The 13,125-nt window shown below is 46.2% G+C and overlaps 1 protein-coding gene across 1 annotated transcript in view; it reads right to left on the bottom strand.

Annotated features, from left to right (window-relative positions):
• RNFT2 (ring finger protein, transmembrane 2) overlaps positions 1-13,125 on the bottom strand; it is a 57,335-nt gene that overhangs the window by 6,819 nt on the left and 37,391 nt on the right. Inside the window, exons 8-10 of the mRNA XM_057743795.1 lie at positions 2,254-2,403; positions 863-928; positions 627-728 (exon numbers count right to left, since the gene is read on the bottom strand). Of these exons, the coding sequence (XP_057599778.1) occupies positions 627-728; positions 863-928; positions 2,254-2,403 (318 nt within the window). The remainder of the gene's footprint in view (positions 1-626; positions 729-862; positions 929-2,253; positions 2,404-13,125) is intronic.

Raw genomic sequence — 13,125 nt, 5'->3', positions numbered from 1 at the left:
AGGAGAAGGAGGGGGAGGGGAAGGGGGCGGATAGGAGATAAATGTAGGCAGTTAAAGGTAACTGACCAGTACTTACTGCTATGAGTTGGTAACTCACAACTAATAATGCAAACAAAAGGTAATAATAATTATGATACTAATTACTGTAATAATCACAAGTTTTAGGGCTGAAAAATTCCAATTTAGCTCTTTCCAGAGATGATCGCACTTAATCATAATAGTACCTCTATAGCGTAGACATTACTATGATACCTACTTTATAAATAAAGACAACCAAGGCTCAGGGAGATAGAGTGAGCCTCTCGGGGTCCACATGGCTGCTGAGATTCACACTCAGGGTGTTCTGACACTATACCATACTGAAATTTTCATTTTCTACATTTTACCAATGAAACCAAAGCTCAGAGAGGTAAGGTAACCTGCCCAAGGGCAGCCAGCTAATAAAAGGCAGAACTGAGATTTGACCCTGGGTCTAATGGACTCCAGGCTTGACCATACCGTTCCCAAAGACCTTTCCCAGAGCCTGGAGGTTTGGTCGTAGGACAGGCACTCGGGACTTCTGCATGGGGCAGGGCCTTGCGGTCTCTCAGCCTCTGTCTCCAGTGGACCCGCCCACCCCTGCTCACCTGGCACATAAGGATTAGAGGCTCTCGGAACTCAGCCTGGCAGATGGCACAGATGTCACCGGCTTCTGTGCACTGCTGCCCAGTGGCCCGGACTCCGTAATTCTGTTTGATGGAAGGGACAGAGATATAAACAGCTGTGGTCCCTCGATGGAGCGACACCTTCAGAAGCACAGCGAGGTCTGTTTCCACCTCCTGGTTCCTGGGACCTCGGTCAGGATTGTCAGAAGCCAACTCACCTGAGATGTGCAGAGAAGCTTCAGGGCTTTCCTGACTCCACCTACGCGGCCACAGATGTCGAACGACTAAAAGGAGAGTGAAGTGATGGCTTGCTCAGGGTTTCTCTTACCATTCCTGAAAAACCCCCATGGACCCTCCTCATCTTTGACTCCAAACATTTTCAGGGTGCATCCTGCCATTTGAAACTCCTCACTCCCATCAATTTTGCTTGGCTTTTGTCTTGCTGCCTTCTATCAGCAGTCTCCCCTGCCAATGGGGCCAGGATAGCAAATACATGGCATGCCTACTGCCTTTCCCTGCTCCCAAGCCCAGGGCAGGCATTGCTAATCAATCACAGCACTCTTCTTCTGCAAGGGCATGGTCATTTATCTCTATTCAGCACTCCAGTCAGCCACTGCCAGCAGATCAGAATCAGCAGGCAAGATAAGTCCCAACGGCTGACACTGCACGGGTTGCCTGGCTAGTCCTGCTGGGAGGAAGGAAAGGGAACACGTGCATTCCTCCAGAGTTCTCTAAAGCCAGAAACAGATAAGGAAAAAGAAAGAGGAGGATGCGTTTATTGTTGGGGGGGGGGGGGGGAACTTGATTTGTACTAATGATGAAAAGAGAAGCACTGCATACTGACTTGCAGAATTGAGGGCGTGCAGTTTAAGAGGAACAGAAAACAAATTCCGTGGCAGTGTTGTCGGCGGGTTGAGAGCTCCAGGCTTCGGAGGCAGCCTGCCTGGCTTTGTCTGATGCTCGTTCTGTGATCACTAGCTGAGTGACGCTGGGCAAGTTACTTGGGCCTCAGAACCCTTGCCCACAATATAGGGGTGGTAATGGTATGTACCTTGAAGGGCTGTTGTGAAGACGGCGACATGAAAGGATGGCATATGGTGAGCTTTGTGGGCAAAAAATTAGGGTGGCTGTACCCATAAAAAGGAGGGAAGTACTGCTATATTCTGTAATGTGGAGGAACCTTGGAAACAGGACGCTAAGTGAAAGAAGCCAGACATCAAAGGTCACATAGTGTATGATTCTATTTATATGAAATGTCCAGAAAAGGTAAATCCGTAGAGTCTTCAGAAAGAAGACTAGTGGCGGCCGGGGGCTGGTGGAGGAATGAAGAATGACTGCTTCATGGGCACAGGGCTTCTTTCTGGGGTGATGAAAATGTCCTGGAACTAGACAGGTGGTGGTGACACAAAACTGAGAATCTGCTAAATGCCACTGAACTGTACACTAAAAAAAGGTTAGTGGTTAACTTCATGTTGTGTGAAATTTTTTTCTAATTGAATGAAGAGATTAGGGTGTTAGTCCAGGCTCCCTGCTTGCCACCCCCCTAGCCAGGCCCGGCTAGTACATGGGTCTTCCTTAGGCCAGCCCTCCAGACCCCAGGCCGCCTCACCTTGCAGAGGCTGTAGAGGACGATCAGGACCCCTCCAAGGAAGTAACTGTTGGAGGCGTCATCACCCATGATGTATTTATACCACAGCTGGATGGGAACAAGTGATCGGAACAGCTGGCTTAACTCCTCGATGACCAGATAGAACTTTCCCTGAAACCACACAGAAAGCATCAATTATTATTAGCAGTAAAGACCCAAAGGACCCAGCCAGGGGGCCCCCCGGCCCAGGGAGTAATGACATTCTGGGTCACAGGCAGCCCATTAATCAGCTTTGGAAAGCACTCAGGCCTGCTCCTAATGGGCCTGCGATGTGGCCGGGGAGACGCGGCCCCTGCCCGCTGCCGTCGTCCACTGCCCACCAGCCCAGGAGATCAACACTCTGAGGATCGCGTTTCAGGGAGGGAGAAACTGGACACCTTTGCTAGAGGGTTGGAGTGTGGGTCACTCCCTGGTGCCTGCTGTGGCTTTGAGGGCTCAAGGCCAATCATGGGGACACAGTCCCTGGCCCTGCACACAGATCACTCTCATCTCTAGGGGGCTGACCCAGGCATCGCGCAGGTGACTGCCCTCAGTGGCAGGGGCAGTGTGGACCACGGGATGCCGGTAAGGACAGGCAGAGAAGAGGAGAGGGGGAAGGTGTGTTCTCCTTCCCAGCTCCCCCACCCACTGTCTCCAAGGAGGCAGGATCATATCTGGTGAAAGAACATGGCCTTGGGGTCTCAGACTGGGGAACTCAGAACCTTATCTTGCTGCATGTTCCCGAACCTCACTGTCCTCATCTACAGAATGGGAAACATAACTGCTACCTTCAGGACTTCCCTCATGGCACAGTGGTTAGGACTCAGTGCGCCCAATGCAGGGGGCCCCAGGTTCAACCCCTGGTCGAGGAAGCAGATCCCACATGCATGCTGCAACTAAGAGTTCACATGCCACAACTAAGGAGGCTGCCTGCCATAACTAAGACCTGGTGCAACCAAATAAATAAATATTAAAAAATAAATAAAATAACTGTTACCTTCTAGGGTGGTTCTGAAGATTAAAGGAAAAAAGCAGGAAAAGCATCTAGCGTTCTCTTTCTCTTCCTCCCTTGGCTTTTATCCAAGTCCCTCAAGCTTTCTGGGGCCTGTGCTATAAAATGGACATGAAAATAACCCACCCTGTCGTGTCTAATAAAGTTAAACAGACACCTACTTAGGGACCAGCAATTCCACTCCCAGGTGTGCACCTGGCAGAAATGAAAACACACGTCCATTTGTAGGCAAATGTTCATAGCAGCTTTATTCATGATATCCTCAAACTGGAAACAGGCCAAATGCCCATCCGTGGAAGAACAGATAAACAAATTGTGGTACATTTATACAACAGGACATTACTCAGTCATAAAAAAGGAACAAATGTTTGTGATACACAACAGGAATGAATCTCAAACATTCTGTCCAATCAAAGGAGACAGATATATAAGAGTACATAGTGTATAATTCTGATTTATATGAAGTCCTAGAATAGGTAACATTAAACTGCACTGATGGAAATAAGATCAGTGGTTGCTCACGGTGAGCTGGAGGAGGACTGACTACAAGGGGGCATCAAGGAGTTCTGCGGAATGAAAGAAATGGTAGATTGTATACGTAAAATTTTATATTTTATATCATGATGGGGGTGGTGGCTACATGTGTGTATACATTTGCCAAAACTCATTGAAATGTGTGCTTCAAATCTATGCATTCTGTTATACAGATATACAATGTCATACACCTCAATAAAGCTGATTGAAACAAACAAACAAACAAACAAACAAACACAGAAACAAATAGCCCCACCCCAAGCATTACGTAGCCTTAAAAATGTGAATAATCTTTGCTCCAGCAATGCTACTTCTAGGAATTTATCCTAACAATCAGGGATATGTGCTAATAGGTGTGCCAGTAGGAACGGTCACTGCAGCATTCTCTGTAACAGTACAAACAAAAACAGGTAACAAACTAAATGTGCAAAAAGAGGGTCTGGACATGGTAGAGACGGATAATTCAACGCCATACAGCCAATCAAATACCATCCTGAAAAGGAGTGACTTTGCCGTGAAGAAATCTAGTACCTACTGCCTTAACCCAGTGATCAAGGTTAACATCTCCAGTAATAAGGCATATTGAAGGCTAACCCCTGATATGATGCACTAAAAGAACACACTATCACTTCTGTGTATTCTGGTCAAAAACTTACAACCTCAATTGAATCAGGAGAAAACAAGAGACAAATTCAAACTGAGGAACATTCTACAAAACAACTGTCCGGCATTCCTCAAAAGCATGAAGGTCACGAAAGACAAAGAAAAGACCAAGGAGGGACTTCCCTGGTGGCGCAGTGGTTAAGAATCTGTCTGCCAATGCAGGGGATGTGGGTTTGATCCCTGGTCCGGGAAAATCCCACATGCCGTGGAGCAACTAAGCCTGTGTGCCACAACTACTGAGCCCATGTGCCACAACAACCCCGTGTGCCTAGCACCTGTGCTCCACAACAAGAGAAGCCACTGCAATGAGAAGCCTGCGCACAACAAAGAGTAGTCCCTGCTTGCCACAACTAGAGAGAGCCCGCACGCAGCAATGAAGACCCAACACAGCCAATAAATAAATAAATTAAAAAAAAAAAAAGACCAAGGAATTGTTAGATCAGAGAGGACTAAGGAGACATGACAAATATATGCAACTGTAATCTTGGATTCGATCCTAGACCAGGAAAAAGACATTTGTGGGACAACTGGCAAAATGTGATAAGGTCTGTAGTTTAGCTAATAGTAATGGTATTGATGTGAATTTCCTGGCTTTGGTAATTGTACTATGGTTATATTAGATACGAACATTAGGGAAAGTTGGGTGACAGGTATATGGGAACTCTCTGTATTATTTTTGCAGCTTTTCTCTAAATTTAAAATTATTTCAAAATAAAAAGTCAGAAAAGAAATCATTTTGGCGAAGGGTATCTATTGATTCAGGGAAATGCTCATATTATACTTCCAAGTGGAAAAGATACAGAAAGCAGAAACTACTCATTTTTGTTGTGGTTTTCTGCCTTTTCCATTTTTTTTTTTTGTACTGAGCATATGACGTGTTTAAACTAGAGGGAGAAAAACGTTATAGAAACATGTTGTATATCCATTAAATGGAGGATGTACAGGATGTGGACAGAGACTTTACATCTACCCCGTTATATTCTGTCTTGATGGGCTGGGCACAGGTCGCTCGGAAGGGGTCCCCTTGAAGCAGATGTACCCACATCTGCTAAGGACCAAGGAAAGGCATCCAGTTGTCCACTCACCCCAGTGTCTGACCTTGCAGAATCAGAACCTCACCCTAGCCCTGCTGAATCAGAATTTGCAGTTTAACAAGGTTCCCAGGTGACGTGTGTGCACATTCAAGTTTGAGAAATACTCTTTCAATGGTTAAGTGGAACAAGGATGGTGAAGTACTGTGGGCAGGATGAGGGAAGAAAGGTGTTCCAGAAGCCCACAGGTGATGGAAAGGATGGTCACTCTTTAGCCATCTTGCTGGGCAGACTCCTGCCCTGTCCACCTGGCCTCATGGTGGGTGAGGACACGACCAACTCATGAAAGGTCCTATGTCCCTGTGTCTCTGGGAACCCCTGCATGCTGGCATCTGGTTGACTCTGGGGACAGACCCTGCTTCCCCTCTCAGGCTAATCCTGCACAACCAGCCCAGCTTGGTGGTTAAGAATGTAGCTCAGGAACCAGACAGGCTGGGGTCAGATCCTGTTGCCAACCACCTTGCTATTACTGCTCCTTGGTCATTGTCTTTGGATCCCCCAATTCTCGGGCTCCACTAGCTGTGGGCTTGTCCCCTGGTCCAGACCCCAAGCTTACCACTCACCTAATGAGTGGGTCCAGAACAGAGGTCAGCAACCTTTTCCTACAAAGGGCTAGATAGTGAATACTTTGGCTCTAAGGTCATATAGCCTCCATCACCACTATTCCTCACAGCTATTGACAACAGGTAAACAAATAAGCATGGCTGTGTTCCAATAAAACTTTATTTACAAAACAGGTGTCGAGGCATATTTGATCTGCAACCCGCGGTTTACACCATCAGAACCTAGATAAGTCAAGTCATCATGGGGACACTAACACATTCCCAGAATTTCAGAGCAGACTCAGGGACCAGCTTCTCGGCCCTTCTTTCAGGTGCTTTGCTATGTAGACCAAGTTCTTCCTCTGTAGCTGGACTTCTGGTCCCTTACTCTTTGCCGAGATAACACCTGTTCATCTTCTGGGTCTCAGCTAACTGTCACCTCCTGTGAGAAGCCTTTCCCAACTCCTTAATTAAATTAAATGCTCCTGTTACACCCTCTAAATCGCTCCTTTAGAGCACTTCTCACAACATTTAAAAAATTAGTTTAGTATCTCTTTCTCCCTCTGGACCGTGAACCCTATAAGCATGAAGGTACTTTGGCTCCTGGTCACATCCCCAGCACGCAGCGCGTAGTAGGTGCTTATTTAAGATCTAGAGACCTCTGAATCACAAGATTTTCCTTACTACTCAGGTCAACATCTAGAGTCTACTGATGGAGAAGGAGAGTTGGAACACGGAAGAAAGTACTTCTCTTTATAAGCAAGCCCTGATGTCACAGAAAATAAAATAAAGGGAGAGAGAGCTAAAGGTAGCAATTAGCTGCTGGAGGGCGGGCCACTTGGAGAAGGAGATAAAACCACTGGGGAAAACTGGGCATATCCCAGTGAAACCACCTCTCTCTAATTAAGCAGTTTTATAATTCCAGGTTGCTTAAGCATGTTATTTCTGAAGACCACCAAATGGAATGTGTTGTTTCTCCGGGGTGTCAGAGAACAAGGAAAGCAATCAGATTATGAGCCGTCTGGCCTCCCTGACACCCATGAAGGGGAACAGTAGCAATTGCTGCAGAACTTGGGCACGCAGAGTTCGCTGCTGGGATTCTGAGAATGGGGGCGGGAGCAGTCGAGGCGGGGGAAGGCGGGTTCTGTTCTGACTTTCTTACTGTGAGGATGGGGGAGGGACCAAAAGTGAAGCGGGAAACAAGGAAGAGACACAGGGCTGACTCTGGAAGGGAGTGGGAAATGCAGCTGAAGAAAGGAACAGAGTGGGAGAATTTTGGAGAACGCACCTACCTGGGAAAGGTGAAGTGAAAAATTATGGGTATGAAAAGGAAGGGGAGGAAGACATAATCAGAGAGCTGTTAGTAGCGTAAATGTACAAAGACACAAAGAACGGATAGACAGGGATGAAAGATTTTTTCTGCATCAAAATTAATAATGAATATTTATATGGCTTTACCCGTTTATGAATCTCTTTTACACACATTTTCTCACCAACAGAAGTAGGACAGCACTTCTAAGGGCATGGGATTTGGGGCTCCAAGGTCAAAGCTATTACCTACTAAACTGGTTGATTTTGGACAATAATTTAACTTCTCTGAGCCTCAGTTTCCGCATCTGTAAACGGGATTGAAAACACACACATACACACACACACACACACACAGAGTGTGTGCTGGCAAATCAGTTCTCTGGAAAACAACCAAAAAAAAATTGGCCCCGATATGTGTGTTTCCAATTTCTATGGTGTAAATACTCCCACAAGGCCAATTTCAAGCTACCTAGGGTTTAAAGACTGCTTGCAAATTTCCTGAAAATGTAACCACGGGCTCTCACAAGCCCGTGCAAGCTCACTCCAACACACCAAGGTGATTGTGAGGACTAAATGAGCAAATGAACCTAAGCTATAGGTACCCAGGAAGGGCCCAGTGCATGATAAGAGCTAGTAAAGAACCTTGTGATGATCTGGGGATGTGGGCATCATTACTGTCAGCTTCTTTTAGAGATGGGACATCTCAAGTTCAGAAGAACTAAGGAATGAACTAGAATGAGGCAGTGTGCTATCTGGGACTCCCAGGCTCAGGCCCCATGAGACCTGGGAGCTGTCACTACCTCCCCTCACTTGCCCTTCCTTCTCCAGCACCATGTTGTGAGAAACCCAAGGGACAAGGGGAGACCACGTGGAGAGGCCATGTGCAGAGGGAGAGGCTCTGAGCAAGGCTACACGGGGGAGAAGCAAGGAACCCAGCCAACAGGGAAAATCGAGGCCCCAGATATAGGACCTGGGCAAGTCATCCCACCTGTGTCAGCTGAGGCATCAGGCCTGTGAGTGACAAAGCCATCTTGGATGGTCCAGCCTCAGCAGACATCACATGGAGACCAGCTGTCCCCAGTGTGTCCTGGCTGAACTCCTGACCCACAGAATCATGGGAAATAGCAAAATGGTGGTTGCTTTAAGCCAAAAGAAAGAAAAAAGAAAAAGAAAAAAGAACTAAAGTACTCAGCTAGTGCTAGAGATTGAATGTGTCCCCACTAAAACTGCACACTGAAGCCCTAACCTTCAATGTGATGGTATTTGGAGAAGGGGGGCCTTTTGAGAGGTAATTAGGTTATGAGGGTGGAGCCCTCATGAATGGGATTAGTGCCCTTATAAGAGACATGAGAGCATCCTCCCTCCTTCCCTGCTTCCCTCCCTCCTTCCCTCCTTCCATGTCTGTCTGACTGTCTCTCCCAAACTCCTGCCATCATTTTTGACTCTCTTTTCTCTTGTAACCAACATCCAATTCATCTACAAATCTTGCTGGAAACAGCTCCCTAACAGCTTCTGTCCTTCTCCTGCTACGGTTTATTCTTCACACGATATCCAAAATGAGCATCTCAAAATACAAGGTAGATCAAATCATCCCTGGGCTCAAACCTGCCAATGTCTTCCATCTCCTTCAGAGTGACATCTGAAACTCTTACCCTATCTTCCAGATTCTATAAGAGCTGCCCCCTGCCCACATGTCTGATGTGACTGGTTCTCAAAAAAAAAAAAAAAAAAAAAACAACCACAAGAACAGTCCTCCTCAGGGCCTTTGCACTTGCTCTTCCCTCACCCTGGAGCACCGTTCCTCCTGATGTCAGCCAGCTGGCTCCCTCACTTCCCTTGGGTCTTGGCACACATGTCATCTCATGAGGAAGGATCACTGAACAATGTACATACAATAGCACCCCTGCACTTGCTACTTGCTCCCATACTCCCATCCTCTGCTCTCATTTTTCTTTTTTGCACTCACCCCCACCATAGACTATATTTCTTTGTTATAAGAAATACTCCTGAAATACAGGGGCTCTGTGTCATTTTGGTGCTATCATTTCTGTTTGCAGAACCTAGAGGAGCACTTGGTACCAAACAACTGCTGAATGAATAAGTGGGCTTCAGTGTCTTCATCTGTAGACTGCAGATAATAATAATACGTCCTTCAAAGGGTTCTGATGTTAATAATAGCAAATATATACATTGAGGGCTTATTACTTGCCAGGTGCTGTTCCGAGCACTTTGTATTAATTTAATCCTCACAACAACCTATGAGATAGGAGTTATCATCATCCCTGTTTTACAGAAGAGTAAATTGAGGCACAGAGAGGTTAAGTCACTTGCTCAAGGTCACACAGCTGGTAGGTGGCAGAGAGAGAATTTGAATCCGGGCAGGCTGGTTCCAGACGCCACTTTATAAATTCTCTCATCAGAAAAATAAGTAACATGTAAAGATCTTAAAACTACACGTGACGTACGCAATATTAAATGTTGACTATTATTATTATTATTACTACTACTACTTGCTGCCAGCCAAAGGAGGCTCATTTTGGACTAAGGGCTAAGGAAGGTAAGTCACAGCCATCCTGGGTGCTGACTGCCCCACAGGCCAAGTCTCTCTGGTGGGTCTGATGTGTGGATGGCTGGTGATGTCTGCCAGTGCTTATTCTTTCTTTTTAAATATTTATTTACTCATTTATGTATTTATTGCTGGTCTGGGTCTTAATTGCTGCACATGGGATCTTTGCTGCGACATGGGATCTAGTTCCCTGACCAGGAATCGAACCCATGTCCATGCTGCTGGGTAACTAAACCCGTGTGCCACAACTAGAGAGCACACGCACCCTGGAGCCCACGCATCACAACTACAGAAGAGAAAACCTGCACACCACAACTAGAGAGGAGCCCATGTGCCACAGCGAACAGCCTGAGTGCTGCAACAAAAGATCCTGCGTGCTGCAACGAAGACCTTGCGAGCCGCAACAAAGACCTGACGCAGCCCTAAATAAACAAACAAACAAATAAATAAAAAACCGGCACACTTCTAAAAACTAAAACTATTTTCAACATAATTCTCAGATATTAACTGACATTTTAATTCTCTAACAAGTGTATAATAGAGGTTTTCCTGAGGCTACATGATGTGATTTGCAACAAATATGAGAATGCAAGTATCTTCTATTAAGCCAGTTATTAATCTATAAAAATGTTAAAAAATGCCCCTTTTCTCAGTAATTAAAAAGATAGTTATGTCTCTCTAAAATACATTTTAATATTAACACGTCATAACACTAATTATTAAGTCAGTTAGTACGTACTACAAAAAACGCTTGGTTTTAATTTCTACTGTGGTGAATTGATTTTAATTTCTATTATGGTTACCTGGGTCAAAACAATAATCCATGTAAACAGAAGCCCTTAGAGTCTTTAAAACTTCTTAAAAGTGCAAAGAGGTCCTACGTCTACAATGTTTGAGAACCCCTGAGAAGCACCTGGTAGAGTAAGTGTTCAATAACTTTGACTATTATTATTATTACCTGTTTCTTTGATAGGCTGTGAGCTTCATGAGCGCAGAGAACCATATCCTGTTCACCATCTTTCCCCTGTGCTTAGTCAGAGGGTGTCCCTAGTTGCTGGCTGTCACCTCACATTCTTTCTTTCCTTCTTCCTTAGTACTAGAGTCTCAATAGTTTAGCTGGATGGTATCTCAAACAAAGACTACATCTCCCAGCTTCTCTTGCATCCAGGTGCCATTTTAGTGGCACTTCAGTAGCACTAAGCTAAAGTATATGTGTCATGTGACAATTTCAGAGAAACTGTCACCTTATTCTTCCCCCCTTCCTTCATCCTGCTATTTGGAACTTAGATGTGATAGCTGGTGCTCTAGCTGCCATCTTGGACCACGAGGAGGAGTCCCACACCCTAGGATTGGTGAAGTAGTAACCTGGAAGGTGTCACACTACCAGGTTTGGATTGCTTACCTTTGGACTTTACATGGGAAGAAATAAACTCTTCTTAAATTTAAGCTATTATTGTTATTATTTACTGTTATTGGCTTATCCCAATTTTAACTGATATAAAGGGTTTGGCACTCAGTAGGTGATCAACAAATGTTTGTTGAACAAATGAATGAACAAATGAATGGGTGGGTTAAATGATCTTGTGTTTCAAATAGCTAGGTTCACAGACGTGGCTCAGAGAACCCTAACGCCGAAGGTACTAGGAACCAAAGGTCTGTGTATAAGGAAGTGTTTATAAAATGATGAGGCTAGGCGAGAGGAAAAGGGTTGTCCAGTGACTGCTGGGTTCGGCACAAGAGCACCACGAGAACGGCATGCAATGCAGACGAAAGGATGCTGACTTAGCTCTTACCATGTGCTAGGCACCCACTCTCTGTACAACCCTTTGAGGTAGGTGCTATGAATGCTCCCATTTTACAGATAAGGAAAGTGAGATGAAGAGGCTAGGTAACCTGCCCCGGGGACACAGCTAGAAAGTTCTGGATACCTCTACTTGGTAGGAAAGATGGCCACTGGCAGCCCCAAGCCAACACTCTCACAGCTTAACTCCAACAGAAAGAGAGGCCCTCTTTCTCCCTGGGCCCATTTACCAACCTGAACAGTGAGCCTTGGATGGGTTGGTTACATGGGGCGGAGTGGCGGGGTGGGGGGGTGGGAGGAGGTGTCACCATGAGTGACAGGCGCATCAGGACCGCAGATAGAGGGAGAGGTGGTTCCTCAGAGAGAGGGCGTGTCAGGAAAAAGAGGCTGGAAAGCTTCTCTGAGTTAAGGCTAGCACAGGGCCAAAGAGGGGTCCTCACTGAAAGAGCCCTACTTTAATGTGGGGAAAATAAGCAGGAACTGTGTCCAGCCTCGCAGGTGCTGTCCCTCATTTGCTTTTCTTGCCCTGGACCGCTGGTTAGCTCCTGGCCCCCACAGGGGAAAGGGCCACGCTTCCTACTCTGAAAGGGGCAGGCTGGGCCAGCGCAAAGGGCTGAAAACAAAGACTTGTTTTCTTGGGAAGATGGCCTGCGGGTCTGTTATGATTGCAGGCTGCACGGGGGACCGTGGCTGAAAGAGCCCTTCAGAACAAAACAGCCGCAACACCGACCTCTGAAGCGCTGCACCCATTGGCTGCGGAGCAAGCGGGCCATCTAGGTCTTCTCAGACTTGAGAAGGCTTGGGGGGTGGAGAAGAGCTTGGTAACTGACTTCAGAACAGCCTGGCCAGGAGTGCTGGGAACAAGAGGTGTTAAGGGGACTGGGACTAGGAGGAAGGCTAGAGAAAAATGCAGGGGTTGGGGGAGGGAGAGAGACCCAGGAGAAGAAATAGGGGATGTGGACAAAAGAAGAGAGGGGAGAAATGACAAAGCTGGAGGCCAAAAGAAAAAGGGCACCCAGGAGTGAGAGACCAGGCACAGAGGGGGCCGAGGAGGAGAAAGTAATCTTATTATTAAGCACTTACTATGGCCAGGAATTGTACATCAAATGCTCCCCTAGTGGGGTAGTTATGACCCAGTCCCATTTCTCAGATGAGAAAGCTCAACATAGGCACTGGAGGCTAATGAGATAAGCACAAGGGGGAAAGAGATGAGAAACTAGCAGCAAAAGAGAAGAACTAAGAGAACAACCAGGGCCAGCTCAGTTTGGTGATAAAAGTTTCTCTGTAGAGCACTTAGTACCTGCACGTGGCCCCCAACTCTGATGACCCTAGGA

Source organism: Hippopotamus amphibius, chromosome 8 (genome assembly GCF_030028045.1).
Source record: "Hippopotamus amphibius kiboko isolate mHipAmp2 chromosome 8, mHipAmp2.hap2, whole genome shotgun sequence".
Taxonomy (NCBI): Eukaryota; Metazoa; Chordata; class Mammalia; order Artiodactyla; family Hippopotamidae; genus Hippopotamus; species Hippopotamus amphibius.
This window is presented reverse-complemented; position numbering and strand designations above follow the sequence as displayed.